Source organism: Scophthalmus maximus, chromosome 1 (assembly GCF_022379125.1).
Source record: "Scophthalmus maximus strain ysfricsl-2021 chromosome 1, ASM2237912v1, whole genome shotgun sequence".
NCBI classification, from domain to species: domain Eukaryota; kingdom Metazoa; phylum Chordata; class Actinopteri; order Pleuronectiformes; family Scophthalmidae; genus Scophthalmus; species Scophthalmus maximus.
This window is the reverse complement of record NC_061515.1, coordinates 30,701,302-30,717,500: the sequence shown is the minus strand read 5'-3', so window position 1 is coordinate 30,717,500 and position 16,199 is coordinate 30,701,302. Positions and strand designations below refer to the sequence as shown.

The window sequence follows — 16,199 nt, the reverse complement described above, 5'->3', positions numbered from 1 at the left end:
AAAGAATAAACATTTAGAGAGCATTCATGAATAAATGCAATATGCATACCAGAGCTAAAAATGAAATGCACAAGACCTTGACGGTGACCTGACGAGAGACAGACCCACAAGAGACGTATATTTTATTTGAAATTTAATATATTACCGCCTTTCTACCTCCACCAAGTATGTTGATCAGGGAGAGACGGATGATCGTGGAGGAAGAGGCAGGAAGGAAGGATGGTAAGAAGGAGGAGGAAACGTAAATGAAAAGAAGACATGAATGGGATGTTGAAGGTGAAGCTCGTGAAGAGGGGAGGAAATGCTAGAGGAAGGCAAAAGGAAGAGAGAAGATGATTAAGATGGTGGGGAAGTAAGGCAGGGAAGAGAAAAAGAGAAAGGGGGCTGGGAGTGGAAAGGTGATGAATGTGAGGATGTGTGGACAGGTGAGGGAGATAAGGAAGGAAATAAGACAAGGATGAGAGGTGAGAGAAGGAAAGAATGAGTGTAATGGAAAAATGGAAAGAAGGAAAATGGTGGAAGGTAAAATGAAGAAGGGTATAATGTAGAAGGGAAGATGCAAGGAAGGAGGTGAGGATGGAAGGATGAATGAATAAAGGTTGAAGAAGTACAGGAGCGAATGAGGAACAAATGAGTGAATATAACAGCGAAAGAAACAAAGGAATCAAGGGGACGTGACGAAAAGCAGGAGAGACAAGTGAAATGAAGAGAGGTCTGGTGGCGTCTGGGAGACGGTGATGGGCGATGAAAAGAGGAGACACAAGCAAGCGGGGAGGCGCTGGCATAATGTTACAAGGACAGAGAGAGGGCAGCATGAAAAGAAGTGCCAAACGGAGGAGGGCAGGGTGAGGATGAGGAGGGACGAGGAGGAGAGGAGGAGGTGAGGAGGACGTGAAGGGGCCGGGGACTGAGCAGCGCCGAGCCAAAGTGATGAAGAGAGAAAGCACTTAGTCTACCTGAGCCGACAAAGAGCCGCGGCTAAAAAGCTTCGCTGGCATGTTATCAAAAATCTGTCTGCATTTACTTAGAGAGGGAGAGAGAGAGAGCTGTGGCTTGATGCACGCACACACACGCACACACACACACACACACACACACACACACACACAGACACACACACACACACACACACACACACACACACACACGCACACACACAAGTTGGATGATGCAACATGGCCTGTCACCTGTCGAACCCCCACCCGCCCGCCCACAGTCTGGACCCTCACTTCAGCGCCGCGGCCGACTCCACCAATCGCGGCGATTCTCGTTTACGTGACTCAATTGTGACACACACAAGACGCCTTGTCGTTGAATCTGTCTCTCACCTCTCACTCCACCTGTCAGCCTCCACGCTCTGATCACACGTGAGGCTGTCAGAGCAACGGGCCAATGCAAGCTGCTGTAACGTCATGCACATCATATATATATATATATATATATTCACAAAACAGACCTTCATGAAATGATCTGCACTTCTGAGGGACACGGAGAAGCTTTTAACAGACAAAGATCAAACTGAGAGTTCTGGATCGAACATCAAATGAAGCGCAGCTGAGATGTAGCTGTCAGTGTCAGTGCAGATGTTAAGTCGCTGCACAGCAGAAAGATTCAACGGTGAACTGTTTTCTCTTAACTACACATCTTGTATAGATACAGGCCTAAATGTACGGCTCTAATGTGGTCAAAATGCTTATGAAAGATTGATGATGGAGGAGAGAGATAAGGAGGGATGAGGTAGAGATGGAAGGAGGAAATTAAAGATGAGCGAGAGGAGAGGGGGGATGGAAGGATTATTGAGTGGTAGAGGGAAGAAAATTACAAAGCAACTAATAAACTGTTTATTTATGGAAAGATGCTGCGGATCAGGACGGACGTTTTCTGGACAAACACTGGCAACAAGGCAGAACGACAAGAAACAACATTGAGATTTTTCATCCTTTAAAAAAGAATCACTACAAGTCAGCGCAACGAGACGAGCAAATGAGACGCCCACGGGGAGTTGCCCTGTTTAAACAACGCAACAAGATGTGTGGTAGTCGAATGAGGGAGGGACGGAGGTGCAGCTCTCTGGAGGCTCAGGTGGTTTATGAGTTATTCATATTCATCTTCCCCTAAAAGCACAGAGAGCCGGTAGAGGCAGCACGAAACCCAAAAGACAGCAAATAACTAATCAGACATTAAATATTCAAATTTAATTAAAATCAACCATTTAATTGGGAAAGACGGAGGAACAAGAACACACGGGCTGTTCAAACACGGGCCGTAGAATCCACACGTCGTCCGCGACAATTATCAACAATCAGCCCAATATTACGTTTCATCAGATGAGGTTTGATTGGAAGGAAATAAGTGTGATGATAAGATGAATAGACCATTTTGTAAATGTACGTACAGACATGAATTAGAATGAGCTGCTGCTTTCGCTGTGAGGGAAGCACGATTTGCATCCACCACAGGTGGATTATATCTGTTTGAGCATATGCACATCCCTCCACCCATTATGCCCAAGGTGTGTGTGTGTGTGTGTGTGTGTGTGTGTGTGTGTGTGGGGGGGGGGGGGGGGTATAGGTCCCTTACTATTCCCCTGCCTGTCTGCCACAGAGCTGAATGCCACATCATTTCCCATTCCTCATTCAGCCGCTACAAATAGAATGGCCGTCTCTGGGGGCTCGCTGAGAGCAGAGATGGAGTCGTAGGAGAGGAGGGGAAGAAGGGGAGAAGGGGAGAAGGGCAAGAGAAAAAGAGGGGGAGAGGGTTGACCCTGGAGAAAATGGAACTGAGAGATGGGAGACAGACAGAGAGAGAGGGCTGGGGGAGAAGGAGGATGGTGAAATTACAAAGGGAAAATGATTAACATTAGAAATGTAACAATGATGCCCTGAGGAGAAGGGAGGAGGAGGAAGAAGAAGTGGGGATGAAAGGAGAGAAAAAAAGGAGATGAGGGGAAAAAAGAACGGGAGACAAAGGACAATTGGTTTAAGAGTAGCGATGAAAGGCCGGGAGAGAATGAGGCGTGGGTCGATAAGGCTGATGGTGAAAGATGAGAGGGGCAGAGAGCGAGGAGGCCACAGTCACTGGCTTTTTGGGGCATCAGCGGGGAACGAGCTCCAATCTGTGACGAACACAACCGGTTCAAACCTGCACCACTTTACACTAAATCGCTTCAAAATCACAACTCTGAGAACGGCTCTGCTCAGGTTCCTAATTGTGTGAATATCACTTATACTAGATGTGTTAAAATGCTGTAAAAAAGAGGAGTAGTTCTTGGTTAAAACAAATTACGAATAAGTGTGAGAAAGAGAAGACGGGTGATTTATGGTCTCAGGTTGCAACCTGATCTTCTCTCAAGGTCAGATGAATGACAACCCTGTTGGCTACAGCACATCTTCTGTTGTTACATCTGAAAATAAGGGAAAAGAAAGATGATGTGGGAGGCATGAATGAGGAGGAAGGAAACAATCGGTCTGTCAAAAACCACCTTCAATGTGAAATACAGAGAAACCTGATTTGTGTCTGAAATAACATCAGAGGGAGATCTCTCCTCTGCGCCATAGTTTTTCTCTCTCAGCTACAGTAATTAGAAGCTATGATGTTGTGAACGACAGATTTCTCACTGACTGAGTTGTGACATGATCACAGAACCCCGGCGTTTCCCTGACGCTCGTCGTTGGAGGCAAAGTCAGTGCGTGGAAACTTGACGATTGACCCTCGTGCACCTCAGGTCTTCGGAGACCTGGGACGACTCGTAACCTCCACTTTTACATAACCAAGCCCTGGAGGTCCCAGTTGTAATGAGTTTCTTAGTTAAATATCTCCTCTTTCTTCGGATTGTTCTCCTGAAGCTCTATGGTTGTTTAAAGGGCGAAGATGTGGAGAGACGCACAGTGAATGCGGAGGGATTTTTAACTGTAGGTCACATGTCTCTGAAGATCCGTGGAAGTTTATAAAAAAGTTTATACGCTCGCTTTGAGGAGGAATTTGCCTTTTGCGAAAAAGACTTAATGCTCAAAATGCAAGATGGAAACAACTTGCCGAATAAGTTCTGACGTAGTAAACATTCAACTCACTACTACTACTACTACTACTTCTTCCACTACTACTACTTCTTCTACTACTTCTACTACTACTACTACTACTGCTACTACTACTACTACTTCTTCTACTACTACTACTACTACTTCTTCTACTACTACTACTTCTTCCACTACTACTACTTCTTCTACTACTTCTACTACTACTACTACTACTGCTACTACTACTACTACTTCTTCTACTACTACTACTACTACTTCTTCTACTACTACTACTTCTTCTACTTCTTCTACTACTTCTACTGCTACTACTGCTACTACTACTACTACTTCTTCTACTACTACTACTTCTTCTACTACTACTACTGCTACTACTACTACTACTTCTTCTACTACTACTACTTCTTCTACTACTACTACTGCTACTACTACTACTACTTCTTCTACTACTACTACTTCTTCTACTACTACTTCTTCTACTACTACTACTTCTACTACTACTACTGCTACTACTACTACTACTTCTTCTACTACTACTACTACTACTTCTTCTACTACTACTACTTCTTCTACTACTACTACTTCTTCTACTTCTTCTACTACTTCTACTGCTACTACTACTACTGCTACTACTACTACTACTTCTTCTACTACTACTACTTCTACTACTACTTCTTCTACTACTACTACTTCTTCTACTACTACTACTTCTTCTACTACTACTACTACTACTACTACTACTTCTTCTACTACTACTACTACTACTACTACTTCTTCTACTACTACTACTACTACTACTACTTCTTCTACTACTACTACTACTTCTTCTACTACTACTACTACTACTACTTCTTCTACTACTACTACTACTACTACTACTTCTTCTACTACTACTACTACTACTACTACTTCTTCTACTACTACTACTACTACTACTACTTCTTCTACTACTACTACTACTTCTTCTACTACTACTACTACTACTACTACTTCTTCTACTACTACTACTACTACTTCTTCTGCTACTACTACTACTACTACTACTGCTACTACTTCAAAATGCGCATTCAAATAGGTTGATGGAAACATAGCAAATGTTAATTTGCTTCAACTACATCGCCACGCAAATATTACACAAGGTAGTATGGTGGCCCAGGAGGTTCAACCGTCCCAATGCTGAAGTGCCCATGAGCAGGCCGGTGAGTACCGGTGACCTCCAGCGGGAGCAGCACTGCCACAGTGAAGGAAAAGGGTTGAGCCACATCAACAGAAACTGCTGCTTTGGTCCGTCTCTGTCTGTGGAACCAGCCGGGGGAGCTGGCATCCAACAGAGAGGGATTTATTTTAATTTTAAGATCAGTGTAAGTGTGTGTGTGTGTGTGTGCGTGCGTAAGACTCACACACTTATGAGCCAACACACATCTGCAGCGCCAACACGTCTAATTAGGGAGTCCTGGTCTGAATGTGAATGAGAGTTGAGATGTGGTCGCAAAGTGTGCCAGTGTGTGTGTGTGTGTGTGTGTGTGTGTTTGTGTGTGCCAGTGTGTGTGTGTGTGTGTGTGTGTGTGTGTGTGTTTGTGTGTGCCAGTGTGTGTGTGTGTGTGTGTGTGTGTGTGTGTGTGTGTGTGTGTGTGTGTTTGTGTGTGCCAGTGTGTGTGGTGTGTGTGTGTGTGTGTGTGTGTGTGTGTTTGTGTGTGCCAGTGTGTGTGTGTGTGTGTGTGTAAGTGTGTGTGTGTGTGTGTGTGTGTGTGTGTGTGTGTGCGTTTGTGTGTGCCAGTGTGTGTGTGTGTGTGTGTGTGTGTGTGCATGTTTGTGTGCGTGTGTGTGAGTAGAGAGGGCGCAGACATGCAACAACAGAGAAATCAGAGTGTGACATGAAATATTCAGCTGGGCTTCGGAGGAGACTGTCCAGAAATAGGTCTCCTCAACTTGGTCGCCTCTTATTGGCTGGTGCGCACACGCACGCACGCACAGACAGATAAATAGATAGATAGATAATAGATATATAGATAGATAAATCGATTGATACTTTGATTAAAGTAACGCTCATGAACTCTGTTTCCCTGGAAACCAGTCCAACATCCCATATCAACCTCTCCTTCCAGTCCTCTCCTGGGCACAACAACACTAGACAACAAAAGAAGTGGGAGGATCATTAAAAAAAGAAAAAAGTGTGAAGGAGACAGGATGAGCTCTGCATCCAGCTTTGCACCAGCACCTTTTCTTTTTCTTTTTCTTTTTTTCATCCCCTTCATTCTCTGCAGTTAATTTGATGCAGGTACGTGGTTTTGCAGCATTAATCATCCTGATAGTCAGATTATTTATTTCATCTTTAGTTCCCTATATGTTCAGGTGTATGAATTATTCTTAGTTCATAGTCTCACAAATGGGTTTGGCTTTGTAACCTACACACAGACAAGCTTGGTATCATTCATTTGTAATACAACATTACATATTGGGGCTGCGACTAACTGCAATTTAAATGTTTTGATATTAAATATAATCTGCCAATGCTGTTCTTATCTTATCTATGTCAAATGGCCGTGATGACATTTAAACCAGCTTTTTTTGTGCAGCCATCAAACCCAAAGATATTGAGTTTACTATCACATGGGAGGCTTTTTTTTGCATCATTGCATATAATGACGTATTGTTTAAAATGTAATATCAAATGTGTAATTAATTTCTGTCGGATGAATCACCTCTGATGGAGCTGTGCCTCCATGTCTGTGCGTCTTCACAAGACTGCAGCCTTCCGAGGAGGGAACACAGGGGCAGGGGGAAGAAATGGTCATTGTGCTGCAAAGTTACATTTGAAAAAACAAAACAAAGCAAGAGATCAAATAACCTAAAGTTGCTTTGAGTGTAATTCCGTTTGAAGTGAAAAAACCTCTCCCTCCCCTTCACCTGCAACATGATCAGTGCGGAGCTCCCGGTGGAGTCGGGGTTGACGGGCTGTCAGCACGAGGCTTTGATATGGTTGGATAGAGACTGTGCGGAGCCGGGACTCTACGTGTCTGTGGGACCAGCCTTTCTACAGGTGATGAAGCGACCCTGCATCACACTTACTGTCAATCACAACTCTCACTTTTCTCCAGTAAATGTGGTCAGTACTCTACACTATTCTATCCATTACGCACGGGGCAGGACGTTTGGAGCGGTGGGTATGATCTCATAAAGCCCCATGCCTTGTGACCCCCCCAGCTCCATCCATCCCTCCTCGTCGTTACCTGAGCCCAGCGTGCTGCTGCACTGCCAGTTGTCGGTGCTCGCCGGCTTCCAGCAGGACTCCCACAGCGACAGGTAGTACTGGTCGTCGGCGGTCACCCACGCCGGGCTCATCACGGCGCCCACGTCCAGGCAGAGCGCCAGGAAGACGCACACCAGCCCGACCAGCTTGAGCGGCGTCATCGGGGAGCCGCGCGCCGACTCCTCCGTCTCGGTGACGGCGGAGGACATGGCGAGGATGGAGCGCCAGAGAGGTGGGCTCGGACCTCCGGGAGGATGTGGCGTGTGCGTGGAGTGTGTGCTGCTGTCTCCTCCCGGTGCGCCCGGCTGGAAGGTCTCGGAGAAGTGTTGGTGTTGGAGCTGGATCTGGAGCTGGTGCCACCGCGGGCGCCTGCGTTGCGCGCTGGACAACGCTGCCGCGCCGCGCCGCGCCGCGCGGCAGGTCTGTGCGCTTACCGCGCTGACGTCAGGGCGCCGCTGGAGCAGCAGGTGCCGCAGGGTCCTAAAGAGTCCGAGAGAGGAGGAGAGAACCCCGCAGATGTTTAACACGGTTCACTGACTTTACTATATCGATTAATCACACAATTGTATTTGTATTTATTGAACTACACCATATTTTATTGCCAAGATTGCTCGACACCCTCAGGTAAGTCATTGTGGTTTCAAATAAGAATCCCTTTATGTTTTAACTTTAAACTCATAGCATATGACATGCTGACAGGACAATGCAATGACCTTCACAAGAGCAAAATGTATGAAATCCAAAAGAGAAAATGAAATTCAGTCGTTTTGATTTTGATTTTCAGTTACTTGTTTGCAGAAACAAAAACCAAACCTATAATCCATAATGCTTGTGCGTCACGTGGCCACATGATGAAGTCAAGTCCAACCTCGTAGCTCTATTTTCAGAAATGATCTCACAGTGAATGGAACTTAGCAACAATGTGTTTTGTTGCTGATAACGTTTTACTGAAGAGATGAATGATGTGTCATTGCGTCATGCTAAAGTAAAGGCGAGCTTTAAGTCCCTCTCGAGTCGTGTGTCACCTTGAACTGCAAAACAGAAACCAGGACTTCGTTAAAGAAAACCTATAAAATGTTGAAAAAATGAATCATTAGACACAAGATTCATTATCTGACCTCGTTAGCCAAGAGAATTCGATTCTGGGATTCAAAAATCCGATTTCTTATGCGGTCGAGGCAGCGGAGAAGAACGGCAGAACAAACACAGTGACGGAGAAGGCGAGAGAGTGGGAGGCACATGAAGGAATATTATTGTTGCCTCTGCATGCTAATGCCAGAGCCACAGAGACAAGAGCGAGAGACAGGAGGAGGGAGGGAGGCCGACAAAGCAGAGGTGAGAGCCGGAGTTTATTCAAGCAGAAAGGAAGGAGGGATGGAGGGAAACCACGGCCCTGTTTACTCTCCGTCAGGACAATGATGAGTGATGATGAGGGGGAGACAGGGAGGAGGCAGGAGAGGGTGAACAGACAGAGGTGAAAGGAGATGGGGGCATTGAAAATAGATTTACTCACTGTTGATCCACAGCAGTAAAAACCACCTGGCACAGTTTTAACTCCCAGACACGGCCTCTCCTTTATTCTCGCTTTAAGCAACCAACCATCAAGTCATAAAAAGCTACAGTACAGACAGATTGAAAATTTAAAAGAGGAGGGATGGACCTGGTGACTGCAAAGACATGTGACCCCTCATGTGACCCTTCGGGTGGGGTCATTGTCGTCCCGGAGGAGACTCCCATCAGTGGACCCATTACTTGGCTCTGCTCCTGGTCCAGTGGAGAAATAAAACACGCTGGAGAAATGTATCCATGTTCTTTATGAGCTGATAGATCCAGTTTGACGGGGCACAGTGTTCGTACAGTACAGTACAGTACAGTGAGGCTGTGGATCAAGAAGTCAGAAAGGATTTTTATGAATCGCACAGTACGGCGGGGTAATCGTCTTAAACCAACGCTACACGACGACATGTCATCCTGGATCCGGGTGTTGCTACTGTAGTCACTGTAACTCTCACCTGTCAGACGGAGGAGGTGGAGGGCGATCGCCACGTTGAGGATCCCTCGCCGCTGCCGCCGCTCACGGAACAACCGTCCATCCAACGCCCACGTACGGCACATCAGTTACCTGAGAGAGACGCTTTGATATTCTTTAACTTCCAAGAAAATATTTGATGCATACATTTAGGCACTAATCGACCCAGCTGGGTTCAGTGTAAAGGATGATTGAACAATGTGGCTGCAGAAGCTGTTCCCCGTGTAGAGGTGGGTCCCATCTGTTAATACGGCACTTTGTTGCAATCATTGCTTATTGACTGTGACTTTTGTTTGATTATTATCGCCGCCGTAATGGCCAGTTGTTAACACCGAGTAGCAGATGGTTGCGGTGGAGTAATAAATAGCTCCGATATCAAACTAATGAGGGAGAGTAATCTGTGAGAAAGAAGAGAAAAAGAATCGCAGTCGCGAAAAACACAACAGGTTCAAACGTGGTGCTTCTCTTCTTCTGTCCCAAACAAACAAAAACACTTTTCCATCACTAAAATAACTTTCAAATACTTCCCGGGTATAATGAAGGAAGTATCTCTGGACCAGATGGTGAAACATAAGCAGGAATACTGAATAACGACTCTGCACAACTTTAACAACTACTTCCCGTGTTCTCTAACGTTTTGCAGCTTGCGCCCGACGTCTGTGGAGACGCTCGGAGGCAAACGGCGGCAGATTGCCGTCCGAGCTGGACCTGGTCGTGTCCCAGTGTGAAAGAGGCCACGAGCTGCGTCAACACGACAAGCTGCTCCCTGCTTCCCTGGATCAATGGAGGTGAAAAACCAAACCACACGGTTGTGCAGACTTAAATGAAACAACTCCTCATTTTTTTGTTCTTAGCATTATTGATCCTAGAAGGTTAAACAGTAACAGTAACCGTCACTAGTGGAGGTGATGCTAATAGATCGACGACTGCGATGCTGACTCGCTCGGTGCTACATGACGAAGACGAAGCTTGGCGATAGAAAATACAAACAAACATAATATCTAGTCAGAGTAACAGTTTAAGTCCTGCTGCTGCTGCACACCAGAAAATACAGTTGCCGCTCGAGGCTCTGCTACACAGATCTGATATTTCTAATGCTACCGCTGCACGATGGAGGCAAATGGAATTTCATTTATGACCCTAAAAGCATTCATTTTAATCTGAATGCTGAACGGTATTTTGGATTTTTATAAAAGCCTCAACGTGGACTGATTTTCAGTGCATAATGTTTTATGCCAAAGGCAAATTACAGTGAAATCTAAATGGAAACATTTTCCCTGGAAAGTTTGTTTTGATATTTTAAGCACTGACAAAACTTTCAATTATTAAAAAGTTCTGGGGTAGAAATGCAGTTCAATTAATAAATCGAGAAAATGTTTCAGGCATTTGTGAACACAAAGCGAGGATGTTTTCACAAATTAATGCTATGAATGGTTTTTATTAAGTTCATACAAAGGGGCAGTTGAGAGAAATATTGTTGAATATGAATATTTGTTGTGTGGCCTCACTCTGGTCTCTGAAGATACAGTGGCTCTTTATGGAGTCTGGGACCAATCAGATGGAAGAGAATCTACTGCACATTGTTCAATAAACACTCCAACATCTTTTGCTTGAGTCTTATAAAGGAGGAAGAAACGTGGAGGGCTGAGCTGCAGACAGATCGCAGTGTATTTCTTTACAGGTCATTGACCTCAGCATATTTCCAACATCAGAAACCAATGATGTGGCATTTGAGGTATGAAAATCCATCTTTGATTATTTGCATGTGCCATGTCAAACACGGGAATGAACTCATTTACAAATCAAAAGCTTTCCTGTCTCTCTCTACAGGACCAAGTCCTATCTTCTCTCCTGACCACGCGTCGGACGACTGCAGTTTACCGTACATGCACACAGGCTGAAGAATACAGCGTCAGGAATATGTAAATTCCTCGTCCATATGGGGGCGAACCCCTGCTAATAAAAATTAATGAGTACCTGCGAGTGGAGGGACTCTCCGTCTCCTTCAAGGACACTTTGAGTGTCTGCAGGACGAGACACATGAGATACATTAACAGCAGCCACTAAACCGAGGGTTTCATAGCACAGCCAAATATTGATCTGCAGCGGACAATAAATTTAGGTCTTAAAACTTGAGTTAGACTTCCAATAGATTAATGTTAAAAAAATACTCTGCAATCAGAGTCATACCACACATTGCTGTGATATAGATTAACAGACAACACGTCAAGGTGTGAATCACCTCTCGTTGCCTCAAACAGTCAAATAAAACCACGTTTGCCAAATGTTTAAAACCACAGGTTTAAACATTTTGCATTGTGTTTTATAATCTAATATCTTTTATGTAAATCTGCAGAGTAACCAGCGACTCCAGACGAATGTTGTGCAGCAGAAATATGCAGTATTCATATGGTAATCCCTCTGAAGCGCTGTGCAGAAGAAATATGCAGTATTTATATGATAATCCCTCTGAAACGTTGTGCAACAGAAGTATGAAGTTACATGGAATTCTCCCTCTAGTTCAAAATATGAAACACAGACGGCGAACAGAGGAAAAGGTTGAGTTGTTTTTGCTCATTAAAATTCCACCGTAAGTTATTTTTGGTATTAGATTTTTTTCTTCAGTTAAATAATAAATAGTGTTTTAAAGCTTCATATTAATATCAGCTCAAAACTAAATCCAGGGGTTCTTCCTGGATGACTCAACTGCCTTTATTTCATCTGCCACCAAGCCAACATGATGGAAGAGTGCACAAGTCTATATTCATTTTTTCAGAGTTTGACGACAGACGCTTTGCAATATGTACAGTTCATATTACACAGTGTCGAACAACAGATCTGAGCCGGGGAGGATTCATTATTCAAATCGACAACGACCGCAAGCCATAAATACTGACGTGAGGGGTGTGTTGGTTGTCTCCAACGGGGAGGGATCGTTATTTCAAGAGGCTTATTTTGTTTTTTGTGTTCGTACATGATTGTCAGGTGTTTGGAGAAAAAGGCTTCAATTATAGGATTTTCACACACACTCCAGGATGTGGTCTGCAGTGAACCAGCAGGTAAAGTATCGTCCCACATTTATTTTATTTTACAAGTATTTATGAGAGGGGGGACATTTTCCTGTGGACTGAGCCAGATTGTGTTATTCTAGTAATGTTCTTTTCTTTGGCACAACCCTCTGTCCTACCCATCACTCTGTCTCTGTCCTTTGTGAGGAACACATTATGTTTGAGTTGTGCGCCTAAACAAAACAAGAACATTTGTTTCTCCCTGTATGAGTGATGTCTTAAAGCAGCTTGGATCATCACGATTTCAGAACCATTTCTCAAAACAAGCCAACTTCCCTCAGGGGAGATGATTTCAAATTTTGACTTGAGACAAAAGCGGAAAAAAGGCTAAACCCTTTTTTTAAAAGTTTTTCATCTTCTTTCTACGCTGCGTGTGTGTGTGTGTGTGTGTGTGATGATGGGTTATTATTATGTCGGTTCATTAGCATATTTCATATCCTGCTGCCAAGCGTTTTTCCACCTCTTCTCCTCTATCTGTCTGCATCGGATGCTGAGACAATACACAGGTGCTGAACGCTCGGCTTCATGGGTAAAGCAAACACAACACATACAACAGACTCACACACACACACACACACACACACACCCACCAGCAAATGTGTCGCACAAACCAAACCACACACACACACACACAGACGTTTTATTCTTTTACTGTGTCAGAGCTCGGGTTTTCAATCAGTGAAAATAGAGAGCGGATTAAAGTGGAGCTGAGCAACTTATTCTCTCTCCCTCTTCTGCTCTGTCATGTTCATCAGAGGGAGTTTTGGTAGGTGTATGTACACACGCGCACACACACACACACACACACACACACACACACACACACACACACAGACAGCACAGTGCCACAGCCATAATTAGATTTCACTTCAAAGAAACAGGGAGTTGTTTCGGTGGGAGACGTGCTGCTCAGACGAGCAGGTTAGGGAACGCGTGGAAATATTATCCATGAGATTGACATTAAACTAGGCACAAACAGGAGTCACGATGAAGAAGTTAAGGAAGCAGATGTGTGATCTGAGATTTAGACTGTCTCATTCTATACTATTAATGTTATTACATGTAATGTAATGTATACTTATTAGCATTATTATAATTGTTGCGTTCAGATGAAACATGCCACGTTTCTTACGTGGTTTCTTACATATAACAAAAACATTCATCTTTAAATCAAAGTGGCAACACTTAGCCACCAAAATCGAACGGAGCAAAACACATTTTGCTGATTGCACATTTGAGTCACAGAGATCCAGACGTTATAGAGCAAAGTGAAAATTCTATTAAAATATTGCCATGTTATTGTCGGAAACTGCAAAAGTATGTGTGTTACTGTACTATAATTGTGTTGTGTTGTGACAATGAGGATGAAGACAAACTGACATCTATCTCCTACATCCTTTCATCATCCACTCTCAAGACACACACACACACACACACACACACACACACACACACTCTCTCTCTCTCCTCCCGTCTACTGGCAGCCTGTCAAACAGCTCTGTGTGCATTTCAGAGGGAAGCAGCCCCTGCTTAATTACCGCCGCACTAATTGAATCCCGGCGTGAGTGATGTGTGGGGATCGGCCTCTGTGACAAAATGAAAAAGAAATATTAAGCCGCCAAGTAGATAATCCTTTTAGGAATGTCTGAGAAACGAGAGGGATTAGTTAATGCAGCGCCATATGGCTCGCCTGTCAGAAGACATCAAGGTCCTTTGAAATCTAAAATGTTTTCATTCTCTTTCCATTTAAGTCTTTTTTATCTTCATTTTTAAGAGGAACTCTTAAATCTCTGACGAACTTAACAAACACAACATGTTGTCAGTCTGCTCCGTTCAACTCACTCTTTTTATTTCTTGGATGAGCTGAAGTTACAGTTGTGGAAGTGGGAAACCTTGGGAGAGAACTGAAGTAAGAAAAGTAAGAAAATTATTTTATAGTTGAACACAAGAAAAAGAAAGAAGATCCTCGCAATATCACAGCAACGGGGGGAAAGCAGCTTTGAACTCGCTGGAAACTTTCCCCCTTTTGTCTCCTTCTTCCTCCAAACTCTGCTCAGATTCATAAACCCTGGGACAAAATTTAACACAAGTTGTTCCGTAGCGAGTTGAGAATGTTTCATCTCGAGCAAAAAAAAAAAAGTGAAAAATGTATGTCCCGCTGGGAAATTCACTCCTGTCTGTCTGAACACAAACTCTAAAGCTCCTCAGACGTGTTCATGCAGATTCTTTCATTTCCACAAGCTGCATTCGTGCCAGTCATGCTTTTATTATTAGCTAATTCATTTAAAACCGACTAAAACATTTGAGTCATATTTATTAGATTCATAGATATTTACATATTAAAGCCAGAATCATTTCACACTGATGAGTTACTATGGTTACTTTAGTATATTGTTTTATTGTGTTGCATTATTGCGTTAAGTTACAGTCGACTATGCAAATATTTGCAGGAAAAGTTCCATAAAATGGCAACAACTACTCTGACTAAGTTTAGCGTGTCACAACTTTGCAGCTTCATCGTCACGACTTCGACCTGAGCTCATCTTCCTGCAGGCAACATAACACAACAGACCCACCGCCAATTAACTGTTGGCTTGGCTCATCTGTTGCCGGGGCGACGGGCCTGCAGAGGAAGGCAGGAGACGGAGCTCATTTCCGCAGGTTTAATCCATGAACAGAAATCCCAACAACTGCGTGAATTCAATTATTGATTCACGCTGTCAGGCAGGACTACACGCACACACAGACACACACACAGACAGACACACACACAGACACACACAGACACACAGACACAGGATATTCAAAACTCAAGCAGAGTTTCCATCATCCCCGACCCAACATCAGCGTTTTACTGATCACTCTATCTGCTGCTCTCATCTTTTCTCCCCTCATCTATCACACCAACCACATCCTCGTCTCCCCGCTTCCTCTCCTCCGTCCTTCTCTCCTAATCTCTCCATCTTCCCTCTCTCTGCGTCCTTCTTCCCCCTCTCCATCGCTCTCCCGTCCTGCCCCAGCAAGCTGCAGATGGTGCTTAATGGTCACATAACTGACTATAACTGCCTCGTGAATAATTCCACAGGCAAAAGGTGAACCATAGGACAGATCCATACTGGGTGCACACACACACACTCACACACACACACACACACACACACACACACACACACACACACACACACACACACACACACACACACACTCTCTAACACACACACACACACACACACACACACACACACACACAGAAGTTACTGTAAAGGAGGAGGATACTTATGTAAATGTGTTTTATATTTCTTATCAATATGAACCACTTTTATCTTGATTTTTCAGTAGAGGAGCTTAAAAAACCCCCACTTTAAATGAACTTGATTCAAGAAACAATAAACAATGATAGCTTCCCAGGAGCATGAAGGCGTCTTACATCAAATTCTAATATTGAGGAAACTGAGCTGAAATTTGACGAATCCGTTGATACAAGCCTTTAAAAATTCTTGGCTGACGATGCAGCTGCAGACAAGAGGTTGCAAAGCGGCGCCGCGGAGCCTCGCACACCGCGTGGGCGACATTATCATGCACACGGGCCCATCCGCGCTGGTCAACCGCTCCAGGCTCATGTGGTTTGATTTATTAAATGGGAGATATTGGGGTTTACAGAAAAAGGTGGTTGTGTATTTCAAGGTCGTCCAGGTTAGTGTAATGTGAATCCGTCCACGGATCAGCAGTTTTGAGATGAATCTAATTTATGTCTGCGGATCATGAAGGGAATGGAGGAGCTAAATTAGTCTGGAAACAATTTTCTTGAAGAGATAGAG

At 44.1% G+C, this 16,199-nt stretch overlaps 1 protein-coding gene across 2 annotated transcripts in view; it reads right to left on the bottom strand.

The window, feature by feature from the left end:
- Positions 1-9,951, bottom strand: part of LOC118301127 (transmembrane protein 47-like) — a 16,263-nt gene extending 6,312 nt beyond the window's left edge. The window contains exons 1-3 of one of the 2 annotated variants that reach the window (XM_047331337.1): positions 9,297-9,951; positions 8,945-9,163; positions 7,265-7,764 (exon numbers count right to left, since the gene is read on the bottom strand). In XM_047331337.1, the coding sequence (XP_047187293.1) occupies positions 7,265-7,764; positions 8,945-9,033 (589 nt within the window). In that variant the 5' untranslated portion in view covers positions 9,034-9,163; positions 9,297-9,951. The remainder of the gene's footprint in view (positions 1-7,264; positions 7,765-8,944; positions 9,164-9,296) is intronic. The other variant, XM_035626316.2, reaches the window with a different exon arrangement.
- Between the last annotated feature and the right edge of the window lie 6,248 nt (positions 9,952-16,199).